The sequence below is a fragment of the Cyrtonyx montezumae genome, unplaced genomic scaffold, assembly GCF_038088225.1.
Source record: "Cyrtonyx montezumae isolate F1298 unplaced genomic scaffold, pur_monq_1.0 scaffold_2, whole genome shotgun sequence".
NCBI lineage: Eukaryota > Metazoa > Chordata > Aves > Galliformes > Odontophoridae > Cyrtonyx > Cyrtonyx montezumae.
Window position 1 is genome coordinate 41536242 of NW_027071936.1, and position 16201 is coordinate 41552442.

General features: G+C 40.8%; 1 protein-coding gene across 2 annotated transcripts in view; it reads right to left on the reverse strand.

Moving 5' to 3' along the window:
* The window catches only part of ZDHHC2 (zinc finger DHHC-type palmitoyltransferase 2), a 29166-nt gene extending 16783 nt beyond the window's left edge, over positions 1-12383 (reverse strand). For both annotated transcript variants that reach the window (XM_065736994.1, XM_065736995.1), the window contains exons 1-2: positions 12209-12383; positions 1744-1770 (exon numbers count right to left, since the gene is read on the reverse strand). In XM_065736994.1, the coding sequence (XP_065593066.1) occupies positions 1744-1770; positions 12209-12383 (202 nt within the window). The remainder of the gene's footprint in view (positions 1-1743; positions 1771-12208) is intronic.
* Positions 12384-16201: the final 3818 nt, after the last annotated feature.

Below are 16201 nucleotides of genomic sequence, written 5' to 3' on the forward strand. Positions count from 1 at the left end.
AGCATTAGAGAATTTTCCATAATACATATGTAATGCTCTACATAACTGCAGGAAAAGCAACAATGAACATTATTGTTAATCTGGAGGAGAAACTACAAAAAACTCTTGAATATATGTTTCTGGTAACAATGGTTTTTTATTCAAAAGAAGTGGCAACATGGTAAATATTTATTCTTGCTCACTAGACAGTTACAAAAATAAGAAACAAAAGCTAACAACATCTGAAGAGCAACACTGCACAGTGCCATATGTCCTGTTTATAAAAAGAAAAAAAAGTCTCATCAGCGTAAGTAAGGAACAGATCTGGAACCCAGAACAACCATAATATCCCAGATCACACTAAATGACTATTTCACTATTGTACAAGCATCTGTCAGAAACAGTCCATATTTTTAGTAGAACATTTTTTATCAATTCTAAAAAAATCCCGATTCTCTCAATCAAAAATCAGTACTATTTAAAAGAGTATATTCATGGTATAAAATGAGTGCAAGGCAGGGCATTACATTGGTTTGGTACACCAGCATTTACTAAGCTTCATCTGTACTTTATCGCTGCAATAGTGGTAACTGTGAATAGTATTTTTTTTTTTTTTTTTTTACCTTTTTCATACACATGAAGAAAGAAATAGCCTAAAGATATTATTCCCTTTAATGTCTACACAAGACCCAAGCGCCTCAGTTTTCCAGTGTGGCCAAGGTCCTAATCCATCACTTTTCCCTGGTCACCCAGCAACCAGTTTCCCCACACTGTGACAGAGCCTTGTCTCAAAAACCCACTGCTGCACAAAAATACTCCCATTTTACACTCTTCCCTTAAAAAAAAAAAAAAAAGGAACTGTGTAGTCCTCCATGAAAGTAACCCACTTAAAAACAGCCACTGTTGCCCAGAAGGTTACAACACTACAATAGAAAGCAATCCACACCTACCTAGCTCTCACTTTAAAAACACTACAGGCCAGGTGAAATTTTTCCCAAGGTTCTGAGCAGATAAAAATAAGGACATCTAAAGTTTTTCCAATGTCTTTTTCTGATCTTCAAGCAAAAAAATAATAATTATTATATATTTATATATATATAAAAATAAAATAAATAAAAAAACCACAACTGAATACTTCTTTATTAGCAAAAGCCTGTACTAAGTGAGGGAATCTCAAATGACTTAGCTTGCTGGAAGTACACAAGTGTAAGCAGCACACCATGAGCCTTAGAACCCTTACCTTCTCCCCACTTTTCAAGCTCTATGGCACCACACTTTCTAGTTTTAAGTTGCAATGCAGCTTTAAAATAGCACCTGGAAAAGCAATCTCAATGGCTTTGGGTAGGAGCTGCAGTGATGGCTAATCAGGCAGTCTTATTAATTTCTAAAAGAGTTACATATCTTAAGGGTTCTGCTCATTCAAAACAATAACTAAAATGAAGCTGAAGAAAAAAATTCACCTCTCAATTATATTATGTTGTACCCTGAACAAACACTGCCCATTTTCTGGATTGTTCAAAACAGAACATGACAGTTATTCTAGTTGACTCCTCAGAAAGACAGTAAGAAGAGTAAGAAGTTCTTATTTTTCTCATTTCTATTTTGAATGGCAAAAGCAGTAACAGGATAACAAAGGAAGTTGAGGAACATTACAAAAAGAAAAACTCATTTCAAGTTCATTAGATGTGCATCTCGATTATTGGAAAACTGCTATATTACCCCGACATATGAATTTCATTTACAAACAGCTAACAAAAATCTTACCTTTTTCTCCAATGTTTGTCATTGTTACTGAAAAATGAGAGAGTAAAAAATATGTCATTTGCTATTCAAACATAGCTCAGTATTTTAAACTTGTTTTTCAACTGAAAAGGGAAGAATCATCATCAAATCATACAAGCTTAAGACCACATACTATCATACTTTTACAGTACAGTTGCATACATACATCACAAATATGCATAAATATCTAATATCAAATTCAATTACTTACAAGGTTTCCTGTCTTCTACTCACAGGCTCTGTTCCATAGCACCTCCTTTTATCTGAAGCTACCCAAGTTTAGACCAAGAGAAGCCACCTCTGAAGAACAGTTATTTTCTTAGCTGTTGTTCATTATTATTATTGTTATTTATTATGTTCCTTATAATGTTCAATATTTATGTTTGTTTTTGAGGCTGAGACTTCAGACTCTAGAACAGGTTTTATCGGTGATACCTCAGATCTCCAAGGCACAAAAATAAAAATGAGCCAAAATAGACCACAATCAGAACATTGGGCAAAAGCTTTGGGCCCACCAAAACAACCGAGCTGTAAGTCCAGGGAAGAGCCTCCAGGCTTGTAGGACTGAATCACCCATCCTCTGAGCAGGGACTGCATGACTGGCACTTGTTCAGCCCTGGGCTCTGGGAGGACCCCACCCTCCCCCCAGCAACTCCTGGGAGGCATCAAGAACGTGGAGTTGGGCTAGTGTAATGGTGGCTAGTGAAGGACAAGGAATACTGAGCATAAATTAAAATGAAAGGATCAGATATGATGCAAGGAAAAGCTTTTCCATCATGAGAATAGTTCACTGGTGAAGCAAGCTGGCCAGAGAGGCTGTGCTGCCTCCACTTTTGGAGAATGGATACAAGCTTGAATAATCTGGCTTGATTTGACATCTAACCCTACTTTGATAAGGGATTTGGACTAGATGGGCTAAATTATTCCAGGTCTGTTAAAATAGATATTTTACTATAGTTCTACTAAAATAAGCACCTACCTAACCTGAGTGAAAGCAGCAAATAAACATGTTCATCAAGCTCTTACAGAAGTAAGAAAGACACCACAGGAGTTGTGAATTAGGAAGAGAACTCTAGTTTTGCCCTCAGCCTTCTGACCTAGCTAATCAACAGCACAGTTTCGTAAGTTAGATATCAATCCAGATGACTGCTAGAAAGAAGCTGAGGGAACCTGCATATATAACTCTAAGGAACAGAAATGCCGAAGGATGAGAACATGTGAGAATTACCAAAATTTTAAGTAAATAGTCATACAAGAGAAGTAACTAAAAGACATCTTTAGAGCTAATGTGTTAATTTAATAATATTGAAGCTCTCAAATTAGGGCAGAAAGACAGTTCACAAATGTTTATTTTCTTCGTCCACTTCGTGAGGATTCTGCAAACCTTCATAACTGTACCATTACAGTCTGTAATGGAAATTTTGCTAGTCTTCTCAGAATAACTACTCTCTGAAAAGAAAAAAGAAAAAAAAAGCCTTAGCCAGGCATACAGTGCATAAGCACTAATTTCAAACTAAAGTTAATTCAACCAATCTTGTATTATTTTTCCTCCTAACAGAGAAATGACTTAGGGCACTGCTCTCACAGCACTTGTCACACCCATTAGGTAATATATTTTACCCAAAGTTAAGTTGCTTGAGACTTATTTTTTGAACAATGAATCAACATCAGACAAGCACATTCACTTCCTCCACACATCCTCAGCCCTAAAACAGCACAGTTTATGGTGATCAATTACAATTATTAAGTACAGAGAGACTTTGAATGCTGACAATCCATCTGCCCCCAACTAAAACTCCCTGCATGCCTGCAAGTAAGGGACCAACTCATCTGACAAATTCAAATTTAGCAATTTCTTTCTCACTGCAAGCCTACAACTTTTCAAATTTTCTGTGAACCTCCCAGACTAAATATGCTTTTCAGAGACCGCATCTGCTCAGTGGAACATCTTTTCAGCTTCTGCAATATCTAGCTTGGAAGCCAAGTACTCCTGACAGCAGCTGCAGACCACGAAGGCTAAAGCATTAAGTGCCCACAGGTGACTGAGAACCAGCTTTTTGGACATATCTAACCACTGTAATCTCTCTTACCCACTGCTAAGTTTAGTGCTATTCCATGCACTCCTGAATTGCCCCCACTGAGCAAGATAAAGTGCCAACTCTGGAGAGCAGCCAACATCTTCCACCTCACCACTATTTATTTCTACAAACATCACGATGGCTGTTTATAAGGAGTCTGACCGAACTGTTAAGCAAACATCCCCTCTGACAGTGACACAGAGGGATATGCAAGATATCCAATAGCCTACAACTTTTCACTGTGTCTTTTTAAATCACCTTTGATAAAGGCTCCCTGGAGGAAGTATAAAGTTGTGGAAAAACAATGAAAAGGTATCTGCAGTAATATGGAACCAGGGATGAATTAAGATTTGCTGTAACTCTCTTTCCCCCAGATATGGGGGGAAATTAACCAGCAGAAAAATGAGCAGCTCTTACAAACACAACTTTTCTTTAAAGCTCTTGTGAAGAATTATTTTTGTAGAATGACTGCAATACAAAATCTTCTTAGAGTAACTACAATTTGTTTATAATTCTAAAAATCATGCTATTGAAGTGCATGGAGCAATCATTTTCTAACAAGAAAATACTGACTAATTTTTAATTTGAACAAAGAAACATTTGCTATTTTCCCCTCCTTCAGCTCCCCTGATGCATTTACTGAAAAAAACATTCTCTGTTTTTTCAGTTGAAAGTGATTTGGCTTTGCAACATTATTCAACAGTATTTGATGATATATATATAGTCTTTTGTGAATCATTTATACTATGCTTTCTGGTGGTTTCCTCATCTCTCTTCCTAGGGGTTATATTCACTGCTGGTAATGCACAAAAAAGTAGGTCAGACCATGTATGGTCATTAATAAATATGAGCTTAACTGCTGCACATTCACTTACTGGTAGTCAAATAGCATAGAAATAATAAGCGTAGAAAGTACTTACATCTGCAATGACCAAAAATAAGCACCAAGGACACACCAAGCCCAACTGTCAAGCAATTTTTACAATTTCAGAGGAAGCAGAGTAAAATCCTTTGAAATAGAAGTGGTATGTCAGTTTCCATATTTTCAGAGCCAGAGGTAATTGTAAACCCGTGACCCATCTTCAAGTAGTCAGTAAAAAGTTACAGCTCTGCTCATCTGCGATACTGCAGGGCCAGGCTCATTAGCAATTAGCCTTCCCCTGCTACGCTGCCAGCATGCCATTTACGGTTCAGTACCAGCAGACTATCACATAATTAGAGCCTCTCTGTTTCATTACACAGCCCACAGACAGTGCTCATCAGCATCAGGGAGCAGGTTGGGACGTACATGGGATGTTGGCCAAAGTAGATACCAACTTCTGGTGCCAGAAGCCTTGTTTCTTGCATACCATCCACCAAGACATATCACAATCAGTATACCATCTACACTGCCAAATACTTTTTTGCAAGCACAGACAATGTAACAGTGGACTGATGACAAAGTATTATGTTACAAAATATAGGTGGAAAAAAAGAAAAATTCAGAGGAAAAAAAATCAGGATGGAGAGAACACAGAGGAGTCTGGGGAATTCACCCTGTTAGCTGAGAAAGGCATTTTAACATGAAAAATGCCACTTTGATAGCCAAATTATCTCCTATATCACAGAATCACAGACTGGTTGGGGTTAGATAGGACCACAGAATCCCTTTGCTTCAGGCTAGGACACCAGAGCAGGGTCCCAGGCCCACGTCAGGGGGCTTTGGTTGATCTGGATGATAAGTCTCCACAGCCTCTGGGCAGCCTGTACGAGTGCTCCAGCATCCTCACAATAAAGATTAAAAAAAAAAAAGTTTGCTATGAAGAGGATACCACATCGCTGGCCACAGAGACCTGCGGATGTGGTTTGTCACAGCACAGCCTTAGTGAGCATGCTTCCACAAGACTGAAGATATCCAGAGAGTACCTCAGCCTCAGGACTTCAGGCTCAGAGCAGGGTGGAAAATGACCAGCAAAACAGCCTCTGACTAACCAAAGCAGGTCCAGTCACACAACAGGAAGACAGCATGACAAAGGCTACCAGATTACAAACTGTTTGTAAAAGGTTAACTCATACATGCTCCTTTGACTCTGCTAAGTTACTCTGCACTGACTCAGACCTGACCTTAAAACACAGGACTAGAACTGGACTTCCTAATTCTTAAAACACAGTTCATTTTCTCTAGAATTTTTTTACTCTAATTCATGGAAAAATTAAGTAAGTATCCATCTCCAGGTAGCTAAACACAGGGGAAGACAACTTGCTAGCAGATAAGCCCAAAGATCTTGGAAGAAAAGTATTAATGTTAAAAATCAAAGTTTCTGAGCTGTGAATGTAATGGGTTAAAAATAAATAACAAGATTAGAGAAAGCAATGAATGAATTTTTAAATTTAAAATCTTGTTTCCATATTTATTTTAAGGATGCGCATCAAAACTTTGGAATGGGAATATCAGATAGATTTAATTCTAAGACTCCACAGCCACACCTAGAAATAGCTGTTTCTCTCAAACTTTTATATTATTTAACATCGTGGACCTGATTCACAAAACTGAGTATGCATTTTATCTTTATAGCATGTATGAAGCAGTAAAACACTGGTCTATAGATCCAGTTCAACTCTGTACACATCAAAATGTTGTGACAAATATTCTATGCTTGTTTGAAAATAAAAGAAAAAATTAAAAAAGAAGAGAGAGGAAAAAAATCAGTGCCAGTAATACAAACTACCACTCTTCCAGACAGAGCAGTGAACTGCATTGATTCAAAATGACAAGGGGGAAGACCTAGCCACCACTGCTTCATTAAAGGACAAAAGCAACAGAACAGTTTGTTGTAGATTTAAGGTCAGCTTAAGCAGTCCTTAGGAATCCACACATATGGATTTGGCAGTATTTGTGAATGTGTCAGTAGATTCATTTTAAGCCCTAGGACCGTGTCCATCAAACTACATCAATGCCTACTACTCAGCAAGAAGCTACTATCAGACAGCCTCTTAGGTAGGGTCAACAAAAACACTACTTGCAAACCAAGTACATCCTAAAACAGATCTCATCCTTCACCTCTACAGACTTCTCATTTACTTTCCAAGCCAAAAAGAATACCTGAAAACTACTCCTAAACAATGAGTACGATCAGATTCCTTACAGCAGAGAAGTAAAACATACCAGTGAATACATCTTTACAAGGTGCTATATATCAAGCAGTGCTACATATTCAAAGAAAGACACAATTCAATCTGATAATTATATCTTCATCGCAGACCTAAGACTTTCAACTTATAGCCAGTTTAACCTTCAAGGCACAAAAACTAGAGCAGCACAGCAGGCACTACATGTGATGAAACATCAGTCTTAATTAACACATACTTTAACTCAATTTCAAAAATGGATTTTTTTTCTTTTTAAATTCAGAGAGAAATCAAATTACATATGAGAAACATGTTGGAATTGTGCTGGCTAAAATTCAGAAGCCAATTTTACTTCAGCTGTGAGATTTTAAACTTTCCTAAAAGTAACCAAAGATCTTAGAAGAGGGAAAAAAAAAAGAAAAAAAAGGTGTTTGCAAAACATTACAAATATATAACATGCTTTGACCAAAATCCTTCACTACCTTCGCAACACATGTTCAGATAGGGCATTTGTCAACAATCAACCAACTACCCTGTATTTCTACAGCAAAACATAAGCTGTAGATGACTGCAAGACTTGAGCAATAAGTCCTTTGATCCGTTTGGAGAACATATGGAGCAAAGAGCTCAAATACAGTTGACTAAATCTTGGGCCCCCACTTTTTTTCCTTTCTTTCTGCTGCTCCTGATCCCCTGATGACACTGTGCCATGCCTCTAGGGCACGCATTAGTTCTGCGTCTATATTGTGAAAATTAAGCAGCTTTTTATCCTGCCATAATTCCATTCCACTGACATTGCATTCAGACAAAAAACCTCTGTTCAGCCCTAACCAGTCTGGTCCTCCATCCACTTAATGACCACTGACATCTTTAGCATCTGGGCATTGTGTCATGTTTTCCTGTTCTGTACTGCAGGTAGTGATGAGCAGAGCACAGTTTCATATTCAGATCCAAAATATCAGGTTGCAGTTTACAAACTCTCCTTCCTGGACTGCTAACGTCTTGGTGCCTCTTCCTTCAGCTTTGTTGAAATCACTTACACATTCCCAAATCAGCCAAACTGCTCACCAGATAGGAATATTCTCTTCCCTCTCCCTTAACTGAAGTAACTAAAAAAACCCACGTACTGCTCATTTCTATGCTCCATGACACATTGGTTTACCTCCTTCAAAGTTACAGATTCAGGTTGTATTTCAAGATAAGACTCCCTGACGATGAGTATTATCCTTCAAATTAAAATCAATATCATGTAAAAAATGTACTAAAGCTGAGTACATGAAACCAGCGTGTACTTTACTGGGCAACCTTTTCACCAGCACAGTTGCTGTGACAGGTGTTCTTGGTGACTACATCACTGTCAAATTCCATATCTTCCTTCCTATACATAACTTCAAATCACAACCAGTAGGGAAAAAGAAATATCTCCATATACAACAGTGTCAGAAATATTTTTGAAAAACAACTGTCAGAAGCAGAATAACTACAGGTTCTGCCTCACCCAAAGCACGGAGTGGATAACTACTCCAAGTCCCTTATAGTTCTACTAATGGGAGTTAGAGATGCACTAAAGGAGGAAGACATGAGAAAAATTATTTTCTTTCCATATGCAGAATTTATGCATCAAAAATGCATTTTCTGAGTGTGGACATACAGATGAAGAGGATGGGGGAAAATCTCAATTTGCAGTTCATGCTGTTGTACCAAATAACTTAGGCTGAAATTTCACTGGCTTTGCTATCAAAACCGAACATATTAATTGTACATAGCTTGTAATTTCTCCTCTTTTTTTAAGGTATGTCACTATGAAATTTTGAACGGCTTGCAATCAGAGAAGATAAAAGCAATGAAAAGAAATATGTTTAAAAATCTCTTTGGTTTCAAATTTATGCATCCCCAGATGTACACGGACAAGTGGCAGGAGTTAGAAAACCATGAGATTTCATCACATACTTCCAAATGTACTATAACCAAGCATCATTTTACATTCATTTATCTCCAGATGCAAGAATCTGTGGTTACATGGAATACTTTTATGGAAGAAATGAATTTGACAAGTTGTGGTATCTCGTACAAAACGTCACCTGATTTAACTAAAGACTACAAATTAGTCAGAGGCAATAAGCTCAAGAAATCCTGGATTAAAACCTACCCTCTACAGCACACAGCCTTTTTCAGTACATAGACAGGATCAGTTTTAAGCTATAAAAAGTCTGTAAGGATTTTCTCATTCCTAAAAATAAGCAGCCATTTCAATGCTTTAGTTTCTCATCTTTGTTCAGAACTGCATACTACTGGATTCATGCTTCCACCAACTTGAAAAAGTAATATTATCCTTCATATTTGTATGCAACACCATGATTCATCACATTGACATGGCCTTTCAGCTGTCTGAGACATTTGCCTTTTATTCTGCTAATTCCAAAAATGGCATTGATGGTCTGGAAAATGTTCATCTCCAGCACTCACACATAGATACATCTCATTCCTTCATGGAGAACTGCTCAAAGATATCAATTGGCCATTACATTAAAACAAGTTGAAGAAAAAAAAAAAAAGCCCCATTTTACTTAAGCGTGCTGCTGATCCTAGAAAAAAGCCTATCTATACTATCCAGGAAAAATTAGAGACTGCTGTAAAGAAAATAAAGTTTCCAGTACAATGCATGTTCCCTTCTACAAACATCAGTGTTCAGTCCAGCCCTTCAGTGATGACTTCACATCTTGCACCCAAAGTGACATGCTAAGACAAAGCAAGCAGCAGTATTGTCCTTTAGGTCTGTAAGAAATAACATTTCTCACACATTGTGTTACAGATCCTTTGAAAATAAATGTATCTTTGTGTTTAACCCACTTCTAGCTTTGCAACTATTAAAAACTGACTCAAGTGCACATGTAATTCTTGTACTCCATAGCTAGCAGGAGAGGATAAACATTTGCTAGTGTTCAGGAACTTTCCCCTTATATCTTAAAGGCTAAAGCATGGTAATATAACAGGTCTAAGTTCTCAATTCCCTCCCACCTCCACCCCTCCACCTCCCCCCAATTTCTAAAGCTATATCATTACTCTTCACTCCTTCCCCACCCCCCACCGACATCTAAAACATCACTCAATGCTGTAACTACCATCCCTAACAGTCTTAGCAATGAAAGGAAACATCGTTCCTCTTTAAACATAAAGATTTTCCTTCATGACTCAGAAAGAAATGCAAAAACATCCAAAATCACTCATTGAAACTCTCATCACTAAAAGCTCAAAGAAACCATACACATGTGCAGTGCTGCTTGCTGAGTCCTGCTGCACAACGGTTGATGCTGTCTGCTGTACATTGTCTTGTTGTTTGCAGCAGTGACAGCGAGTCACAATCAAATCAGCATTACACACATCCCCTGAGCCGGCAGCGCTGCAGGAGCAGAGGATGAGTGGAGCAGACAGGCTGGCTTCAAAGGCCTGAAACGCTTACAGTCCTTTCCTGCTGCTGGCTTTCGTTCTCAGGGTTGTTAGCTATTCCGTCTGTTGTTTACACTAAACATTCATTAGTGAGACAAGACACAAGTTTGTTTTGCCTTAATATGCCAAAAATGAGGAAAAACATCCAGATATGGATTAAAGATGGAATTAGTGCTAGTCACAGGCAACTGCTATGCTGAATTCCAACACTGGTAACACAGGGCGAATGGACAGGGAGTGAAGAAAGATTTTGAAAGAAAATGTAAAGAAATGCATTTCTCCGTAGAAAGGACTCTGGTAATGAAAGCTGTGGGTACTGTAGTCCCTCTCCCTTCTCCCCTATCTGAAACATTCTGCTCTGAGGGGCTAAGGATTTACATATCATAGCTTACAGTAAGTTTTAAGCTGACTCTATTGTCTAACTGTCAAAGACTGTGTGCACTGGGACAGACACTGACTATAAGGTCACTGCTTCCTGATGTATCCTGCCCTCCTGCTGCCACCTGACAACTCCTTGGCCGCTTCCCGCCACTGGCAGGACATTTCCTCACACTACAATGGGCCCTTCACTCCTCTTCTCAGAACGCAGAACCCAAATCCCATTCCTTAGCTGAAGAACAGCACTTAAAACTAACAAATTTTAAATAAATCCTGGAACAGGGCACACAGGGAGGTGGTGGAGTCACTGCCCCTGAAGGTGTTCAAGAAACATAAAGTTGTGGCACTAAGGGACACAATTAATGCATATGGGATGGTGAGCTGACAGCCGGACTGGATGACCTTAGCCATCTATCTAACCTTAATGATTCTATGAAATTTGAATGTTGCAAATGGAAGAAAAAAAGCATAAGAAGCTCAACCTCAGTGCTGCCAGTACCCCATAGCAAGTGCAGGAGCCTTTCACCCAAAGAGGTGCTAGGCCTAGAAACCATTGCTGGTGCAATAGTCCAGCTGCACAGCCAAACACCCATATGACACAAGCCCTCTCATCACATTCTTCCAAAAAAAAAAAACCACAGTATATATGTATATATCCCAAATCAGTTATCAGACTACTGAGATTTTCAATACAAACAGCTTAAGTCCGGCAAAGTTACACAGACATACAAACGCACCGAGCTTGACCCGGGCACTCCCCCTCACCGTCATTCATGGAACTGATCCCGAGCAGCAAGACGGTCCCTGAACCTCCAACATCAGTGAAGGGGAAGCAACAGAAAACTTGCGTTCCTCTGCGCCATTGAACACTTGCACTCGAAAGAAGATCATGAAGCATCTAAACATCATGACACATCTAAAATTTAAAGATCGTTTCCTGCAAGATGCGCTCCAACGGGAACCGAAGTCGGCTCAGAGAGCCGAGCTAGCTTAATGTGTAACGGACCCTCCTAGTTCCACTGCTCTAACCCAGCAGCTCGCGTAACCAGCGTCCGAGCGGTGGTGGAGCATCGAGCCGCAGCCGGGTTACTCCCGAGGGCACGGCAGCAGCCGGCGTCACGCCCGAGCCGGGAGCCGTGGCAGCTCCTGGAGGGCCGAGCAGCGGCACGAGAAGTCCGGCTACCTCAAACCTCCTGCCCGCACCGCTCCCCGACCGGGAACTCTCCGGAGCCTCTCAGTGTGGGCCGGCAGGAGTCCCCGCTCCTGCACACAGCTGTGCAATGAACGCTCGCTGTGCTCGTGCCACCTGCACCAGCTCCGGCTGCAAGCACGGCGGTGGAGCGGACGCAGCAAGCAGCGCACCCGGCCCCCCATCCGCCCGCCCCGTCCCGTGGAGCCCGCTGCCGACCCGACCCTCCCTTCCCGGCGGCACTCACGCAGGCAGAGCTGGGTGACATAGGCGTAGTAGGACCAGCAGAGGATGCTGGAGATGAAGAGCACGGGCACCCAGTAGAGCAGCCGCTGGCAGCGCCGCCGCACGCCGCCCCATCCGCCGGCCGCCCCGGCTGCAGGAGCTGAGGGGGCCGCCGCCGCCATCTTCCCGCACCGCATCCCGACCGTGCAGTCCGCGGCTCGCGGCCCGGCCGCACATCCCCGCCCCGCCGGGTCCCTCCCTCCGCGCTCCTCCCCCGCGTAGGGCGGCCCCGCCCGCACATTGCCGTCGCCACCGGGACGGGTTGGGGGCTCAGCCTTGGGCGGTGTAGGTGCCTCAGACGGTGGGCTCGGGCAGAAGTGCTGCAAGACCTGTGCAGGGGGTTGGATCCTGTGGTTCTTTTTGGTGCCTCCATCGTGTTTTTGCACCCAGCGTCTGTGACATTAAACCTCCCTTGAATACGCTTTAAAAAGACTTGGACAAGTAGTGCTCGGTTTGAAGACAGTGTTTAACAGTTAGCAATGAAAGCTCACGCTGATCAGTAACGACTGGCAGGCTCTGCAGCAGGCGTTGAGAGGCTGCTGGAGCCCCGGCACCGCGCGGTGCTGGCACGGGATGCTAGCCGGCACGCAGCTGCTGACTCACCCTTCCCAAAGTTACGGGCGTCGTCACCAAACATCTCTGAGGTGTCCCAATAAATCCAGGCACAGCCGAATCCTGGCTGAGGGATCAGAAATGCCGGGAAGGGCTCAGTCTCTGCAGGCTGCTGGAAGCTCCCAGAGCGCTGGCAGTGCGGTGAGCGTGGAGAGCTGGGGGCACAGAACGTGTCCTCACTTGGAAAAAGGCTCCATAATGTCCCACGCATGAGACCGTGCTTGCAGCAAATTAATGGCAGTGCGGCTGCTGTTGATTAGAAACAGGACTCGAGACTGAAAGAAAAAAAAGAAAAAAAGAAAAACAACCCAGAACATAAAATACCTGTGCCACCAGGTTACAAAATATGAGGTTGAGTGGTTGGCATGCTTATTACATTCACAGAAAGGGGAGATGGCCATAAAGCTGCAGTATTTTTAATGCAATGCAAAACCATATTCCCTTGTTGTTACAAGATTAGCCAAGTGAATTTCAGTTAGCCTCGGTGAACTGGGTGAATGAGCAATGCAGAATTATATACACTGAAGGGAAAGTGTACAGCTATAAAATATGCCATGGCAGGAGATTATCTTCACCCATTCAAGAAAAATACTGGTGAATGGCTCAGTGGAACCATCTCATCAATGTACAAACACTGCACTGTGAAAAGATGGAAATATAACAGTAAGAGAATATTCTGCATCATATGGAATTTTGGTATGGTGTTATAATAATGGCTTATAATAACTTCCAGAGTTTAATATAAATTGGAATGGAACAATCTAAAACATGAAAGGAAAGGGAACAAATTCAATTGAAAAGGTAAAGATATTGCAAGAGGTACTAAAAAACTAAATGTCATATTCATGCATACTGTATTTCATAAAACAAGGGGATAAGGACCAAAACCAATGTATCACTGACAATAAAACCACATGGTTTTACTTAATGAATTCAATTTTAATTCATTTTGCAAGTCATTGTCAGGACAATTTTTTTAATACAAGATTTAAAGCATTTGACTTGAGTATGTTTAACGAAAATATCCACAGTTACTCAAAACAGATTTTAAAAGTATGAAGAGTGAAATTACCACTGCCTGAAGGCATGTCCTGTGCTCTATTGGCAAAAGGTGAAAGAAGTGAAGGTAATTAAATCCATTTGATGGCTTTTCATATGTTTATTTGGAAATAAGTGACAGTGAGCTCTCACAGAAAAGGCACCTGGTGTGTTGTGTATTTCCAGGGATATAGGGCTGGACCATGAGAAACAATGTGTAAGAATGAGTAGGTCTTTGTATCATACCTGGAACCTATGGAAAGCTGCATAAATGTATCATTTTTGTAAATATTATGTGTTATTTAAATAATAAGTTGTATGTCTGACCTAATTCTTGAATGTTCCAATACCCATTTGTTTGTCCCTTCATGCATTTTTTGAAGAGTACAGAGGAAAGGAACGGTAGTGTGCTGCCTTCTGTTCCCGTACCACTCCCAAAGTGCACAGACAGCACCTGCTGTGCTGATGCCTTTATGCTGGCAAAACTGTTCTTGTGAAGATAGAATTCTCCCATATACCATTTTAAAATGCTGGATATGATACAGGACATACAACAACACATGGCAGGGAAACGTGATAAGCAGTGAAGTCTTTATAACAAAGTAATTAATTCTTTAAAGACCTCAAATCAGATTGTACAGCTTCTGGTTAGAGGCTCTTTATTGCCCCTCCTTGGAAGTGGGCATCAGTAGACTAGCTTTCTGACTTTTCTATGGATAGTACCATTTCCCTCCTACTACTCAGAGTTCACAATAATTGAGATTGTTTATTTAGTATTCTAATGGCTGTTAATTCTTAATATGGCATACTCTTTACTAGGGCTCCAAACTCATATTCATTCTGGTTCAAAATTAGTCTGTTTAATGAAACAAACAGGCCAACTTTATTTCAGTTTGGCAAACACCAGATAAGCCTGCCTTGGTTGATGCTCATTACCTTGCATCATCTTTTGGTCAGAGTGCAGTAGAGGGCCCTTCCCTTCTGCCCTCACCCCATGCCTGTCCCTCTGGCTCCATAGTCATTGCCTCCACAGCTCTGCCACTCCCCAAAGAAACCTTCCTCCTCCTCCTCCCTCTTTGTGCTGCAGCACAGCTTTCAAAGAGCATTGTTAGCAACAGAAAACCTCAAGAGAGCATATTAAAAGGATTTATTGCATTATGGCAAAAGTAAATCCTGGGATGACCTAAATCATTAGGTCATCATAGATAGGTTTCCTGACTGACTGAGCTCAGGTAGCCTCTCTGCAATTACTTGGGCCACATTGTGCTGTTGCTCACACAAATATAGACAGAGAAAACAAAGGCAAATGACTGCCTTGTCTTGTCAGGAGCTAGGCAGGAGGTAGTTGGGTTTGAAGAGGTGGCCTCGGTGTGTTTAGATTACCCTCTTTCCCTTAGCATCTCACCTGGCAAGGTCCTTATCAGATGGTGACAATGAAACAGGTGCTGTAGTCTTCCATGCACTCTGAAGGGGAGGTTCCTGCTTTGAGTACAGAAGTAGAGAGTGCTGATAGCACCTCTTTCCATGGGAAGCTGCCTTCACACCTTCTGAAGAGGCCTAGTTTAAAAATATTCCTGTGAAAGTTGAAAGCACCACTTTGAGATAAAAGTTACATGACAGTTGTTATTGCTGACTTTACGAGTTCTTTTGCATTACTGTCCGATCATGCTGCATTTCTACAATGCCTGTTGTGTAGAGGTAGCTGTTAAGAGCATTTTGTGCATTTAAGAATTGAGGAACGGCACTAGGAATTCTGACCTTAGCAAGTCATCCAGATAGAGCGAACAGTAGGACAAGGTCTGTGCACATCTAGAGAAATTATGCAGGCATTTTGAACGTATTTTAACATGTGATAAACAGTTCCTGATAATCAATCACATAAAGTAATAGCAGCAACATAGAAGGAAATATCAAGGAGGGAGAACGTTTTAAATGGCGGAGAGAAATGATCTGCAATTGGTAATTTGCCATAAGGAGTCTCTTTAGAGCTCTGTTTTGCAATTGTTTGGAAGGTCATAAAATTTCAAACCAATAAGAATAAAAAAGTAAAATGAGCCATAAAAGAATATAACCAGAACAACGATTATGTAAATCGACAGCGTTCTTCTTAATGTATATGTGGTTTAAATACCTGAATACCAAGTGAGAGAGCATTTATCAGAATTAGGTTGGGAATTATTTAAGCATCCATTCAGTTTCCTGAGGATTTAATATCCAGAGATAGCCATAGACATTCATATTTACAGCCCATTCATGAGTTATGACAAGTAGCTGGAAGCACAACGTTTAACACCTATAAAATTCC